Source organism: Cyprinodon variegatus, unplaced genomic scaffold (genome assembly GCF_000732505.1).
Source record: "Cyprinodon variegatus isolate N-32 unplaced genomic scaffold, C_variegatus-1.0 Scaffold643, whole genome shotgun sequence".
Taxonomy (NCBI): Eukaryota; Metazoa; Chordata; class Actinopteri; order Cyprinodontiformes; family Cyprinodontidae; genus Cyprinodon; species Cyprinodon variegatus.
The window spans coordinates 236497-253449 of NW_015151096.1; the positions used below are offsets into that span (position 1 = coordinate 236497).

A 16953-nucleotide genomic window follows, 5' to 3' on the forward strand; every position below is an offset into this window, starting at 1 on the left:
ACCCTGCTGTTCCAATTGCTTTAGCAACTGTTTATCTTCCACCTTTAGATCTTACTCCACTTCACTGTTAGCATCTCTTCATCTTCCTTCATCATTTTCACAGTTCCATCCATTAACCATATCTGTCTCTAAAAGCTGTAAATAAAATCTGCCTTCTTACCATCTGCAATATAATAGTGAAGTTTACCAAGGTACTATATGATACTAATTCTATCAATAGCACTATGTATCATAAACTTAAACACATTGTTTTACAGCTATGTACACCTGTGTGCCATTCCACAGAGAAAACCTAAAGTGACAAAATTTTATGTATTTTGACCATTACCTCCTCTGAATAAATATACATATTTGCCAGATGTATCTACTTTCTAAATCAATAACTGCTAAAATGGCTACATCTTTACCGTTAGCCCATTTTTATTGCATGTCCTTCTGGTTAACAGATGGTTTCCGCTCAAGACTAATCCCTATAAGATTACCCCGCAATTAGTGATTAAGCTGCACAATAAGACTCCTAAACCTGGAGTTTAAGCTGTCTTGCCCCATATAATTTCATGAATCAATCCTTTTGGGTGTGTGTGTTTGGTTATTTCTGACATTAGCAGGCAGACTGGGAGACAGACAAATGAGAGACAGTGAGACACAAAGGCGGGAAGTGAGAGATAGACATAAAAGAGAGTCGGAGGGTTTGTGTCTATCCGTTACAGCAATGACAGCACACCAAGTGGACCGCTTTGATAAAGGCATCAGTTGAGCTTAAAGTTTGCCGCTGTGATCTGTTTCGTGTATTATTTTTCATCCTAAAGCAAATATTTTTCTTCACTGCTGTTGCCTTTGATAAAAAGGTTGGTGGGATGGAAGAAGAATGATGGCAGTGATACGGTTTCCCTTAACATAGCTGTAATTAAAATGTCAACTTTATCAACATTAATCAGTTACTCTTTCAGCTAATCTGTTCAAGCAAAGGCCATCCAAAGCATCTTGGCAAAACTTTTGATTACATTGCAGCGATCATTAGCTTAACAAATTCTCACACTGTGATTTTGTACCCTTGTTAACACTTGATAACGCAGTTAGGATATTTTCAACTTAATGTCACAATTTCAAAAAAGAAAGGAAAACCAGATTTGATTTAAGTAGAACTTTAGCATTTAAGTTTGTTTCATGTTATCTTAAGCTCTACCCAAAATACTCAGACATAAATTAGATTGTCTTGGATTACCTTTAGAGACTAAACATTAGAACTCATTATCCCACACATTTGTGTTTTTTTTAACAATTGCAATTATGTAGCATAACTGTGAGCTGTACAGACAATCAAACTCTTAATGGGGATGACAGATTCATACAAAATGTGTTTTTCTTTATCTAAAGAAGGGGCATAAAACTCATTATTATTTAAAGTGATATCAAGAACACAAATGTCACAGTGCTGTACTGGTGTTTTCTCACAACGCGCTATTGCTCAACGCGCACGTGGGCATTGTCAGTTTAATTATGGCTCTCGCGAATTTCAATGAAGTCCTCTCGAAATCTTAAATAGTTTTTGTTGATTTCCGATGTGTCTAGTAATTCCAATTGACTTTGCTTATAAAGCGGGGAGAATGGCCCTAGGCTGACCACACCATGACGTCACTGCCGAGATGTCATGAGTGAGGCATTACTATATTAAGGCAAAAATGGCCGATCCCGGACTCAGTGAACACAACGAAAATTATTGTTTTTATCTTTTTATTGATTAACGCTAAATTCATTAAATCCCCATAAAGGTATTAGTTTTAGGTATAAATAATTACCCGTTGGTTATTCCTTGCTGGCCGTACTTTTCCTTTAAGGTGTTTTTTTTCTGTGGCCCTCCAGAATCTAGAGGGCCGAAGAAAATCCAGTGGTTGGCCAGATTTGGCACCTTAGCTTTGAGTTTGCCACCCCTGATCTAGAGCATGATTACGAAAGATATTCCAACAACATCGTTTGAACTATCTTATATTCAACCATGTTGTAAATATATTTTCTATCACAACGGAAAAAATGTGGCTTTAGGGTAATACAAAGTAACAAGCGGCAATGCGATGAATATAGTAAAGGAAAGCCGCCATCTCATTAAAAAACAAATTCTGGGACTCTGACATTTGACATTATCAGACTATAAAGTTGGATGCCAACCACTTTAGATCTCTTTACCCTCCAGCCGCACCATTTGATGCGATGTAAAATTATTGTGGTAAATTTCTGGTGCAGCACAAATGTGGGCTGTGAATTGTGGTTATTTATTTTTTTAACTTTTCTTGAGGATGTGCAACACCTTTATGCAGATCTATTACCGCAGCATATGTAAGTTAGGCTAATTAACAGCTAAAACAGGCTGCAACTGATGTTTTAGATCATAAAATTACAATGATATGGGCAACACAGTAAATAAATGACATACAAATGAGCTACTGTCACAAAATATACAATTGCTTGCTACTCAAACAGATTACGGATAGCCTGATGCTAAAGGTAATCTATCTAATACTGCACCAGGCAGTTACTCTGTCTGCATTGGTGAGAATGAACTCACTCATATGCATATATACACACAGTCATGGACAAAATCAACTAAGTAGACCACCCTTGTTTTTGATTGGTCATAGTTATTTTACTCTTCAGGTAATAAATCTTTAAAACAAGATATTAAAAAAAACAAAACAAGGGTGGTCTCACGATAGAAAAACATGATGTCAAAAAATACAGCAACTGTTATTCACTATTGTCAAACACACTATGCATCGTATTTTGTTTTGGTTTTTTATGTTTTTATGAACGTTGACATTTGTCATTTCTGCAGTCGCAGCTCATACAGAACTGGCCAAGACATAAACAACTGCTCTACCTGCCAGAAGACAGCCTGCATCATTTACAGGTAACCAAAATAAAGTAAGGAACCCAATATATATCACATCCTAAACAGAAATAACTCAAACCTTGTTGGATGCTTTTTGTAGCCCATTTTTTTTTACATTTATTTGCATTGCACTGAAATAAATTATTAACTCCTAAATATTATTTATAGGGAAACTTAATTTTATGAGTTCACTGAGGTACTGCTGTGGGAAAGCAAACTGTGCATGCGAGTTAGACAAAACTTAACTACAATAAAAAATATATATGTTTAACGCAAACAGGCCATACATTGATGAAAGGAGAATATGATCGTTCCAGTTCCTGTCATCTAATATGTAACTTGTCTAAAAAAGTCATTCGACTGTAATATGTAAAGTTGCTCTTCTCCTGCGTTTAATTTCTGCAATCACTTCCATAAAATCTTATATTCCATTCACATATATCAATTATAAATATGATTCCATCTGTTCATTCTGTGCATGCATCAATGTTTGCCATCAGTGCCTCGCATTGAGCCATGAGATATACACTTGAGGGAGAACTATATATAGTCATGTGTGTTTCAGGATAAAAGACAGAACAAACACATATTCACATACCCACAGCACACTTGAAAAAAAAAAAAGAAAATAAGCCTCACATGCCTGGATTTCCTTTAAAACACTGTTTTAATCAATAATTTACTTTATCCGCTTAACAACTGTATAAGTAGTTAATTCTCTGTAGACAAAGAGATTCTTCTGAACAACGATGCTTCTATAGTTTTCTTTATCGTAGTAAGCAATTTACTTCAGCTTGGTTCTCCTATATTTACGTGCCTCTTCTCTTTATAGCTTCCATACAACTAATTCTCTTTCTCTGTGCATCCTTTTTTTTCCTTTGTTCCAAGTTAAGGTTAGTTTACAGTTAGGTAACGCTATGCTGGGCCTTCAAATTAAAAGCACGCTAGTTAAAAAAAATGTCAAAATCTAATATTTTGCGGTACAATTTTTTTGGGGGGACATATCCACCTGGCTTTTATATTGGGGGGGACATGTCCCCCCCGTCCCCCCCGCTTCGTATGCCGCTGGTTAGAAGAACAGTTATATGGTATAACTCAATATATGTATCTACACTGATCAACAAAGAAAACCATGTTGATTGACATTGTCATGAAACACAAAACTTCAGTTGGCTGTGAATTCTTAATAAACTAGTAACATGTCCAAGTTGACTCGATCTTTCAAATACCAAAAGCCGGCCAGCCCCTATGCTTGACAATAAACATGACAAAGCATTTAAAGAAAAAAGAAATAACGCTATAGCACAAATAAAAACATTCCCAATTAGATCCAATATATCTGTGAAGTGTAGAAGAATTTTGTGTTTTAAGCGCAAAGATATACAACTTCACTTCACAAAAACTAGCCTCTATCTTTTGAAAGTAAATTAAAACATGACTGCACTTTAAATTACACAACATTTTGCTTAAACAAGAAAACACACAAAAAGCTTTTTCATGCAAATTTAATCAAACCCCTTAGAGGCTTTTCAGAGACAGTGGAAGAGTAATAAATTTGATGAAAAAAATACATTGAAAAGTTTGAGAATGCTTTTAAGAGACCACCAAATGCACTGAATTCCCAAAGTGGCACTTTAAACACAAGAAGAAAATAAATGAATTTTGACTATATATGAAAAGAAAGTTTTGAAACAGAGCAATAATTTGGTTTTTAGATCTGCTTAGTTGATTAAACACAGATTTTGCCTTATTTTTATTGAATTTCTCTAAAAATTAAACAACTTCTTTATCCTCTAGTTATTGTGTTATTGTGTGTTTTTATTCTTTAGATAAACTTCTACTGTACATGCTGATCAATTTCACAAAGGATCAGTTAGGTACATCTGAGAAAAAATAAAAAAATAAACAAAAATTTTGAGGACTCATAAATAGGTACCAGTTTCTTAATTTTAAAATGTTAACGACTTTGAGATGAGTGCTTCTGTATGTCCATTTAATTCTCTTTCGTATGTATTATACAAGCAGAGGATAATCTATTTTTGGGACTGACATGTTCATCTAAATGACTTGCACTGACAAAAACTTTGACATCACATAGCAGAAAGGAAATCCTTTTTTATTATGTGAGGAAAACTATTACAAACTCCTCTTTTTATCCATCACTTCTTTTCCCCTAAAATCACTGAGTGTTTTTCACGTGATCAAGAGCCTGTAAAGACCATCAAGACACAGTTCACTTCGGTTTTAATAATTTAATCATATTGTTAATGTAACAATGTTGGCCATATACAAATAGATAATATGTTCAATTTTTATTTTTTTTTTTGCATTTTTAACTGGACTTTTTCAGAAAGTTGTTAATATTATATTCTTGGTACAGACACCAACATGCTTTTAACAAGCTATAGTTCAGCCTCTCCAAGAAAAACACAACTGGACCCAATTGTTAAGGCTAATTATAGACCTATCTCTATACTTTTTCTTTCAAAAGCTTTAAAGAAAGTGTTTTTGTTATAGTTTCAGTCCCATCTTGATTTTATTAGAATTTCATTAAAGCTACAAACTGGTTTTAAATCACTTCATAACACTGAGACCTCCCTCTTAAGAGTTTTTAATGTTATTCTTTGAACTTTTTATTCTAGCGGCTTTGATAGCCACTTTTGACACAGTTGGTCATGACACCCTCCCTGGGGGGCTAGAATTGTGTGTTGCGATTAAAGCTTCTGCTCTTTATTGGTTTTAGTCATATCTCTCTGAAAGGACTTTTTAATGCAAACACAAATCCCTACAGTAAGCTGCTTCAGTTGTAGTATGCCCCAAGGCTCAATTTTGAGTTCAGCCTTGTTTGTACTGTATGTTTCTGTATAAGATCTATATTTTTAAGGATTAATTTTTTATTCCATTGCATTTCATTTAACTGTTGTCGTGATCTTACCTTAGAAGCAGGGAGATACTGTTTTAGCTGTTATTGAGCTGCCTTGGTGACATTAAACAAAGGTTGTCCCTAAACTTTCAAAAATTTAATGAAAACAAAACAGATTGTTTTTTTGGGAGCTCTCTAACAGAAAGGGCTTTAGGCGTATCCTTCTACTTCAAAGATAATATCACACACATTGATATTTTTCTCAATGGTTCCTTTAAACTGCTGATGCAGGTGAGTGCAGGGATCTTGCTAAGATAAAGCAATACTTTTGAGCTGAAGTATTTGAGCAGGTCATACTTTACTCCGTTACCTGCAGATTAGACTAATTTGACTCCCAATACTTTGGCCTCCAGTTGGTACAGAATTTTGCAGGTGGTTTACTTACATGTGTAAAACTAAATTAGTGCATTACCCCAGAATTTACTTCTCTTCATTGGCTTTCTGTCTATTATAGCATGCAATTTCAAATTTTATTTTATATTTTTAAAAATTTACATGGTCTGAACAGTTTTAAATCCATGCACTGAAAAGTATAGAAAAAAAAAAAAATACTCTCCATCCTCCACTTTACTGGTTCCCAGGACCAGCCAAAACTATAGTACCTCCGCCATGTTCTGGGCCATCCCATGAGCCTTTTTCCAGTGGGATGTGCATGGAACATCTCCCAAGGAAGGTGCCTTGGGGCCATCTGTAACACATGGCCAATCCATCACAGCTGACTCCTCTCAATTTGGAGAAGCAGAGGCTCCTCTCTGACTCAATTTTGGACGGCAGAGCTTTACATCTTATATCTATGTGATCTTCATCACAGCACATGCTCTAGGTCTCAGTTGGTGGGAGCGAGATCTCCCAAAAATACATCTTGCAGGAAGCCTAGAGATTCATACGCCTTGACATAGATATGTTTCAGACCAAGGAAATGCAGTGACGTGTATGATGTCAATATGTCAACCAGAGGCGGAAGACTGAAGCAAAATAAACACAGCAGTGCTAGTTTCAGTGTTCTATTTCTTTTTTTCTTTTAAACAAGCAAAAGGATGGGAAGTGTGCCTTTTTAGATGGTAAGATGTATACACGTTCCTCCCGACCATATTTGGTAAAAGTACAATTTACCAATTAACTCTGTGAAACAAATCAAGAATGTGATACATCTCAGCTTGCACTGCAACTATGATTGGCTTAAAACTCGACATGGGAGGCAGGTACCCAATCCGCTCAGAAAATTGTTCAGTTCTGAATGTCCCTCCCTTTGGCGAACGTTTTCTACAGGAGGCTTCCCATATTGATAAATTAAATTGAAAGAAGAATTCAGAATTCAACTTTTATTATCATTACATTGTCACAAGTACAAAGCAAAAAAATGAACACTCTGCATTTAACCCATCCCCTTGGGGAGTAGTGGACTGCCATTATGCAGTGTCAGGTTAAGGCTCTTGCTCAGGGACACAGAGTGGCAGTCCGTGGAAGTGGGACTTGAACTCGGACCCTCTGGAACCCAAGCACAATGCCCTAACCACTAGGTCACCACTCCCCTCTGCATGGATTAATCTGGCTTATGCCAAGTTCTGGCCACTAGCCTCACCAAGAAATCCTGTCAATTAAAGTTATGAACACAACAAAGGGCAGTTCTCCTGGGGTCCAGCTTAAGCTCCAACCTTCACAACCTAGTTGTGATATAGAATAGATTTTTTGTGCTTTGGATCAAATACACAACGAAAGCTTATATGTTAAGGTAACCATTAGCATGCTTTGTTAGTTGTTTTGCCGCAAACATATGATAGCCTTTTCAACTGGCCTACTGGCTAGCGTCTCCTGGTACAGTTTTGTCTATGAACATTATCCCTATGTATTCATTGTCTGGATTTGAACTCCAATTTCCTAATTTCTTTCTGAACATATCTACTTTCCTCTATGCCCAATAAGCCTTTATCTGTTCTCTCATTAAATTATTATTCCCTTATTATTATTCCCCACTATAAGTGAGTTTGTTTTGTTTTTAGGGAGCCACGATAGCTCATCTCTTATTCATTAATATTTCTGTTTGCACCTCAATTTATTCCGTCTTTTATTTTTCCAGGGGGCTCTTGTTTTACTTACTCTGCATTACATCTTTTAAACATCAAATTACTTTTTTTCCCTCGTTGCTTAGGTATGAGCCTTTATTGAGGGACCTCTTATGCATGTTGTTTGCCAGACAAGTGCGTCTGTGTTTTCTCTGTGTTTGTCATGAAGTGTTTGTTTTGTGGGGTTAGGATATAGGAAAAGGGTAGGATGGTTAGTTGTATCTGCTCTCCTTGCCTCATCATGTGCCTCATTAACTCCAGATGCCAGGCCCTATTCAGCTCCACCCCTTTAATCCGGCTCAGCACACACCCGCCCACCCACACAAACACACAAATACTATTACCAAAATGGAGCGAGAAGCTCATAGACTACCACATCATGACCTGCAGCAAAAAAAGCAGAAAAAAGAGAGCACAAGAGAGAGATGAGAAAGGAAAGAGGGAATAAGATAGAAAGTAAAAAGGGTCTGCTTTGAACATTTCTGGACAGTTAAGAAGTTCCTCCCTTACTCCTTCCTTAAGCTCCTCCATTGTGCAAATGTCTCTCTCTTCCACTTCCCCTTTTCATACTCCTCCTACTCTCAATTTACCAGTCTGTGATCTACTGGTGCATAAAGTGGAGAAGGATACTCTGGACGTGAAAAGTGTACTGAGTTGATGTCTGCTTTAAAGCAATGGTGTGTGTTAAGGTGCGAACACTCTAAGTTAAAAGTAAAACAGGATTTAAAATGCATTTTCTAACCCTCTTTAGTGCATTGTTATGTTGTGGCTACATTTTATAATTGCAAAGATTTTGTAATATTATTTTCTACGAAACAATGCAAGTTGAATATACCAACAGACACCCCACCAATCACAATCCTTCTATTTCTCCTTTTCCTCTTAACTTTTTCACCCCCTCTCTGTCTTCCATACAGTGTGGAGCATGATTTCCGACAGCAGGAAGGACGTTTCCAAGAGGTAATTGAAGCCCTAGAAGGGGAATATGATGTGCCTGCCCCAACTCAGACCAAGCCCACACCAGCTCCTTTGTCCTCCAGCCGCCCCAGCACCAAGGCACGTGTCAAAAAACTGCGGAAGAAGTGTTTCTGGTGGCTCTAAGTGTCAAAATCTAATACATCTTCCTGGGCAGCAGGTGCATAAGACCCTTGATTTTATTTCACATGAGCCAAAACTTTCTGCTGCTGAGGAACTTTTTCATACAGATGTACAAAGAACCCAAGTTTGAACATATTGAAACCAATATGTTTTTTCTTACATTTTCCATGTAATAGGATTATTTTCACAGCTTCTCATTCAAAGGCCGGACAGAATACAACATTGACCACAGAGAAGAAAAATGGGGATGGAAAGAAAAGTTTATCCTAATGAGAATGAGATTCTCAACCTTAGAAGATGACCCCCTCTGCAGCAAGAAAAAAACTTAAGGAGTTGATTTCTCAACTAACTAATTAAAGTACTGAAGCTACTTTTTAAACCAAAGCTGTGGAGGATAACTGAGAAAGACTTCTGATATCAAATGGATTGAGTAGCCAGCCAGCTACATGGATTTACAGATGTATAGAAGGAGACGCAGCAATAAGCAGCAGACATGATGTAAAACCAAGGAAATAAACTATTTGGGAAATTCATTTGGAAGCTTTTTTGCTGAAATATGAATGTACAACCTTTAAATTACTAGAGACATGTTGGGGAATAGAAGCAGATGACCCATGTGGAAACGGTGCGCTTGCTCAGTGGATCAACAGCATAATAGAGATTCCACAACGAATACATTAAGAGACAATGTGATAGACAGTTGATGAAAGACTGACAAGTCTGTGTCAGATTATTAAAAAATTCTGTCAACACCGACTGACAGAGTGATTGATTTTCTCTCTTATTTTTCAGCAAAAATTGAATTTTTTTCTGAGGCTTAATTTCAATTCAAGGAGTTTCACACACTATGCATACAGATACTTCCACAAAAAGGGTTTATGACCACCAAATTACACCGTTTAATAAATCAACTAAATTCCAAGACATAACTTTTCCTACATATGCATGCATAAAGGTCACCTTTATTCTACTTGTGATCCAGACCATCTGTGGTAAATGGTAATTGGCCTGTGCTTGTATAGCACTTTATCAAGTCCAAGGACCCCACAGCGCTTCTTACCGCACTGTCACTTTGTTTTTAAAACCTAGCCATCATTAATAATGTAGAACTGTTAGTGGGGCCAGTATCATAACATTGATTTAATATAAATAGGGAATCTAAAAGTTGAGTTCTAATTTCTTTCTTGCATGAATCGAATTGTACAAAATGATTTTCATTTGGAAATGTTTATCAGAATTAACAAAATTTAGTAACTACTTAAACTTGCCATGTTCAATATTGGAGGATGCTTCTTTAACCACAGAGCACTTCTTCTTGTGAAATGATGCCACACTTTTATAAAATGGCAACGCAATCACAAGTAACACTGGGAAATATGCATAGAATAGTGAAAGTAAAACATGCACGTTCTACATGTTTCTATCCTCATCCCTGAATGTGCAAACGGGGCTTTCTTTCTACTGGCACATTATTGTGCCATGCTTGCTCTAGAGCCATGGAGGGTACAACCACTAATCTTACAAAGGCCTACTTCAGCATCCTGTGGCTGACAAGTTGCCCCCAATTAAAATCGTGGATGACAGCACACTTACTAATTATCCAATCTATATCAATGTCATAGTATTTTTATAATCTGTCCCTTTACAGTGCGTGAGCTCCAGCAAAGCCCTTTCCCCTGATCTTCCACTTGTATGTCGAATAAAATGTGTAGTTTGACAACAAAAAAAAGTTGCTGTGGTGATTATGCTTTGTATTTCAGAATGACACTGATTGTTCCATAAATAGTGTAGTGAAGGTTTTCTTCAGGTTAACAGTAGACGAAATATGATAATTAAAACGCTTCATAAATGTCCATAAAGCCAATCTACAACAAAGAATGTAAGGGTTCATTAACTATCAAAATTCTTTCCTTTTCCAGACTCAAATTTTTAGGGTTTTGAGTAAATATGGGGAAATATTTTCAACCATGACTACAAAGTTCTGACCAAGTTACAGGAGAAAGTGCGTGTTTTAAAAACATCTTATGGGATGGATGGATGGATGGATGGATGGATGGATGGATGGATGGATGGATGGATGGATGGATGGATGGATGGATGGATGGATGGGGAAAAAAAACAATTATAGAAGTACAAAAAAATTCCTTCTTTGATGGTTGTGCCGACAAGGAAATTACTTTTATTCAAGTCAATGTTGTTCCATTTCTTTTCACATGTATAGTAACCCTGGATCTAAATACGAAGGAATGATAGTATATACTTACAATCAGCGCGTGCTCTCGGCCCATTGTGATGACTGTTCTGTTGATTATCCGCAGCAGAGACACCACTATGTCCTGAATATGCTGAAATGTTTCTCCCTGACAGAAACAGAAGATAAAAAATAACAATGGCAAAAAGAATAAGATCCAGAAAATAAATCAAAGAATAAAACAGGTCTAACATTTGTCTGATGCAAAGCAAAAAATAAACAGAGATTATAGTACTGTACACTACAAAAAAATCAAAGTGTTACTTAAATTTGGAAATCTTTGAACCTCTAGAAGTAGTGCAAATGTTTTGAGATTTTATCTCAATCACACTGTCAGAATGCTTCAGAGCTCCATGATGAATTTACAAATGTACACCCATAAGATTAATGTCATTATTTACATTATAGAACTCTATCTAGCACAATGGCTGGTCTTTGCAGGCTTTGACAGCATGGGATCACAGATCGAGGGGTAGGGGCCTTTATAACAAACTGAATGATATATGTCAAAGCTTTGTGTTAAGATCCTCGTGATGGCTGTCCAAATATATTTAGCACGTGAAATGCAAGCAATGCTGCTATGTTAACTCCTCAACATGTCATGTTCACTAAACATTTCTGCAAACGGACCAGAACAAGATTTAAAGATCAATAAGTTGTACATCTCCTCTTCCACCATCTAATTCATGGTGCTGCTGGTCCCTATGCTGAGAAAGCAGCACTCTATTTGTCGTCCTATTCTCCCTTTGCATTTTATTGTCAATCAAATAAATCATATTGAAACCAGGATGGGTAGGGTCAAGGTTTCTTAGCTATTTATCTTTAGCTTTCTGATATACCTAAGAAACACATGGAGGACTCTGACTGGGTAATCTGAATTTGGTTTCAATGGTGTTGATTTTTGCCGCCATCCATTTGTCTTGCTTTTAATTTGTCAATTTATTTGTTGATATACTGTTTATTTCTGAAAAATGCACAGATTAACAAAGGCTGATTCTGAAAACCAGAGGTGAACCAGTTTTCATTGGGGTGTCCAATTAGAGGCAAATGTTCACTAAGGAGTGGCAGAAAACATAAAGGCACTATAGCCAGTTCAGGGTCAATCTACAATATTCACACTGTGAAAACCAAAGACATTGAACGAGCGCACCCTCCAAGTTTTTCAAATAAATCCTGAGGACAGTCTAAGTTTTCCTTTTTAAAAAACATATGCATTTACTTTCACATATATGATGTCTAAAATAAAGGTATATTGCACAATCCTTTTTTCTTCGAGCTCCAAGATGACCATCTCATCTATTTGTTTTCCCCCATACCTGCCAGTAGGTGTACTCTTGCTGCAAAAAGGACACTTTTAGAGTTTATGCATCCAGTTAGCTTTGGCTGTAGCCCTGCTGCTCTCATTGTATACTTTAAAAATGGCAGAGAGTCACAAGAAGCAAACTGTTTTACAATTTTAAGAAAAAAAAATTGACTCAAGTGCTTCTTACCTACGTTTCCAGAAAAAAATCACCATATCTTTAATCCATCATGGTTCTACATAATATAAGATTATAGATAAATTTCGACATACATCAAACTGGTTGAGTTTTTAATCTGTTATTACATAAGCGACTCCTATGGGACTAGACTATCCCATTACATATGGGGTGATTAGTGGGGGGAGGTGCACTCAGATAGAGCTATACTACTGTTTCTTAGGTTACCGTTTTAGTCTCAAACAAAACAACAAAGAACAACAATTTGAAATTTGAAAGTAATTTTAGTTTAAAGAAGTTCCCACCACAAAATAAGTGATAATGTAAGGGAAGAAGAGTGAAAGGCTTTTCCATACATGCATGTGAATTGTCAGGTCTTTTTCATCCCCACCATATTTTCTATCCCTTTGAACTTTCTTTCTTATTACATTTCTTTCACTTCTTCTGTCCAGAGGGAAACGTTGGGGGGGAGATGCATTAACCAGGCATGTCTATCCTTCTGATCAGATTACTGTATCATGGTAAGAGAGAGCCTAAAGGTTTAAATAACTACATTTCAAGTTTAGATATAAAAAAGAATAAAGTAAGAGTAGTACCATATATCACATAAACTGTATTTTGTAAGTGGACATAGTATTATTATTGATCTTTTTTTCCTGGATTGCACAGAGTCACATACCAAAAATAACTGAAAGAGGTCATAGTTTACCTATGCAACCTATAAATCATGTCACACATTGCTTTTGGTGTCGACATGCTAGGAAAAGTAGCTCTGCCCCTGTCTAAAGCCCTTTATCAACTCTGATATAACCAAATCAGACCAGCTTTCAAGTTCTTATTGCCATTTTTATTGCCATTCTTCCACCAAGGGCCAGGATTGTGGAGTGAATAATTTATGGAGCAGCAGATTTCTGCGGCTAGGTTAGGTAAGGTAAGCTTAGCTTATGTAAACATGTCTGTATAGATAATTGTATAATACACTTTGCACTAAATGACAAATCAAACAGTACCTTGGGAGAAATCAAAAACCTTGAGGTACTTTTTCACAATAACCGTTTATTAAACATCTGAACATTTTATTCCCAAATTGTGTGGTGGGTTCCCCTTTGTTTTTTATACTGTTTGTTCAGGGATATGATTTAATAAACCACTGGGACCTTCACAGCACTGCTGTACTTGTCAAATTAAATTCAAAACAGATGGGCTCTATTTAGTAATTAGGTCTGTTCTTCAGGCTTTTTTGCACTTCATTTTTAGATAATAGAGTAAAGGTGGTTGTATAAACTTGTTTTGTAAAGTATTACAAAAACACTTATTTGTTTTGCACTACTGTGTGTGGGTATTTGATGTGATGAAATGTCAATATTTGGACTTGGATGCTGCCTAAACAATATAAGCTATAAGGTGGCACAACTTTTAACAGGTTAAAGAGTTTATATAATATTTAAATATTTCAAAGAGATTTTGCACACCGCATATATACAGAGACAATGTAGATCCCAAATAAAAACTGAAAGTATTTCATGAAAATAAATTGGTTAGCAATTTATTTTTAGTTTCACTTTTTAAACCTTTGGAAGGACCTAAATACTTTTTCAGCATTTATAGAAACCCTTAAACAAACTATATCTGTCCTAGTGTTTTCTGATCTCTAGTTTGGGGACTGCTAAGAAAGTATTTTCAGTTAATATAAAGTTGGGACCTGCTAAATATTTTGTTTGTAACACTGTACATGCATTTATTCTTGCATGAGATCATTGGTTGTATTTAAACAGTTAAAAGTTAAAAAATTAGTAAACATTAAAAAGCCTGTGTTTACCTTTTACCAAAGTATTTGTGCATATATGTACCTGTATAAAGGCAGATGATTGAAAGCGTCTGATGGGAATTAGGTAGATATCAGTCAACAACATTAAAAGCACTGACTCACTGCCTAGGGGCATAAGCAAAATAAACAAATGTAAATGTGTGTGTTGTCCTGCACACAAACCAACACACCTCCACAGAAACAGGAAGTCTTAGGAGCAGCTGTTAAAACTAAACAAATCAGTAAATCTTTCAGGCTCACTGCACACATTTGGGATTCCTGAAAGACTATCTCAAACATCAGCTGGAAAGTTGGAAGTGCACTTCATAAAATGCATAAAATGATTGTTATTTTGGCAACAAGAGGTTTGCATTACATAAACAGTTAGATACTAAAGTCCTGGCAAAACAATAGAGGTTTAGTAAAGTAACCACATTTAGTAAGTAATTTCATTGATTTTATTTCAAAATAAAAATTTCTTTCAAAGTTACCCCTCATATCTTATTTTGGGTGAATTGAGAGATTGTGGTATTGTCAACAAAAATCATAATTTAACTTTTTTTTTTTTTATCGTTTAAAAAACTAACAGACAACTCCAAGTATTTGAGTGAGTACACATATAATATGTTACTTGAATAGAAAGTGCCTTCTGTAAATTCAAGGTTATCTGTGTCATGGTGACCACAAAAAAGGCTTGAATGGGAGGCAACCAGACTTTCACTCAGTTTGTTTTTTGTTTTTTTCCTAAAGAAGTTTCGACACCTATCCAAGAGTCTTTGTCAGTTCTGTTGGCTCGCACCAGAGGAATCTGTAGTTGGATAGATGATGCATTTAACCAGCATGGAGGTCCACCCTCCTAGACATAGTCCAAGTCCTAGTTTTCCTAGATTTTTTTGGAGACCTTTGTTTTGCATGGCTATGTGATTGGCCTTTTGAATCATGATGAAAGTGCTTATGTAATGTCTTTGGAATTAGTTAACTGGCTGAATTGTAAAAACTTGGAAGCTGAAACTGCAGCCCTCTCCGTATGTTCAGTGATGGTCTTTCTCTTTTAACAAAGATGGCGATTAGATAATGCATCATCAAATTAAGAATAAAAACATATTTACTATAGTTCTTTGAAGATTGGTACAACAAGTAAAAGGCACATATTGAAATAAGAGGGACCAAATACAAAGCCCAGGGGAACAACAGTGATGATTATCTTTGAATTCAGTTTTTCTTTGAAAACTGAATTTTGGGTTTTTCTTCTGCTGTTTTTTTTTTCCTTAACATTGATTTAACAGTAGCAGAAGTCTAAATTCCTTTTTTTATATATCTAGATTTAAGTTGTTACTTAAAGTGTGTACATATGTTGTTGTTTTTTCCCCCCCTAAATTACAAAAGGCATGTCTATTCATCTATAGTTTTCTACAAAATCTTGTTGCTATGCTCTAGAACATAACCCAAAAGCTTTTTGTCTCTGCTGCTGTTCCTATCCATTCTCATATTTTTTCTAAAAACAAAACATTGTTTTCAGGTTGCTTAGCCTAACATTTACTGTATGTCTTTATCCTGTGAGTGCTCCCGTTTCCACACATGCCTGCAATCAGCATACACAAGCAAAAGTGAAAAAGTTAGTTAAAAATTCCATGCAAATAGCAACAGACATTAACATCTATCTTCTTTATAGTTTTTTCACCCATAGTTTTTTTTCTTCAATATCCTTATGGTTTGAGGACAGCGGTGGTGTGGCACTTTAATCACGTAGCGCAATAACAGAAAGCGAAAAATCTACGATAATGACCGGTAAAAAGGAGGAGGCGACAGTTCTCCATTTCCATCTATTCCCTTCTGCTTCTGTTTATTTTTACATTTTTACCTGTTGTTTCCCCACGCACTGTTTATTATTCAAAAATGATGTTGCTAACAGTAATGTCTATAGGATGGAGGAAAAAAAATGTCACCTCTATTTTAACTGTTAACTCAGATTTATATGTATATGCCTCTGCATAAATAGATGGATTCAGACAATTTTCATCTTTATTTTTTTTGCATCACCTCTTTATTGGCCTGTACTTTCCAGTATTTTTGCTTTTTATGGTCATATCCAAGACGTCACCACCAGCTGCTTTAATTTAAGTATCTCATCAAATTAACTTCACTCCAGCTTCCATTTATTACGTTTGCTCTCTTCTCTCATTGCCTCTCTTCTCTTGGCTCATGCTTCATTTGCACATTCGAATAAATAGTTCCAAAAAAAGCAATATCTTCACTTCAAAGTCTCAGCAGACTGTCAACAACGTGCACAGGCAATTAAAAAGCCCTCATCCTGATTCTGGTGATGTGTTTGTTTTTCTTGCGACTGTCTGTGCGTTTATATCAAAGGTGTTTAATTCCAGAGATAACTTTGATTTGTTTTAATAACCTTCATGCAACATGTAATAGATTAATGGTCAAGGCCAGT

The 16953-nt window shown here is 36.0% G+C and overlaps 2 protein-coding genes across 3 annotated transcripts in view; one reads left to right on the plus strand and one right to left on the minus strand.

Moving 5' to 3' along the window:
- The window catches only part of LOC107096705 (protein FAM196B-like), a 28282-nt gene extending 17608 nt beyond the window's left edge, over positions 1-10674 (plus strand). Inside the window, exons 3-4 of one of the 2 annotated variants that reach the window (XM_015393481.1) lie at positions 2831-2905; positions 8791-10674. In XM_015393481.1, coding sequence (XP_015248967.1) covers positions 2831-2905; positions 8791-8974 — 259 coding nt within the window. In that variant the 3' untranslated portion in view covers positions 8975-10674. Of the gene's footprint in view, positions 1-2830; positions 2920-8790 lie in introns of both variants that reach the window. The other variant, XM_015393482.1, reaches the window with a different exon arrangement.
- dock2 (dedicator of cytokinesis 2) overlaps positions 1-16953 on the minus strand; it is a 130918-nt gene that overhangs the window by 57505 nt on the left and 56460 nt on the right. Inside the window, exon 26 of the mRNA XM_015393480.1 lies at positions 11236-11331. Within this exon, the coding sequence (XP_015248966.1) occupies positions 11236-11331 (96 nt within the window). The remainder of the gene's footprint in view (positions 1-11235; positions 11332-16953) is intronic.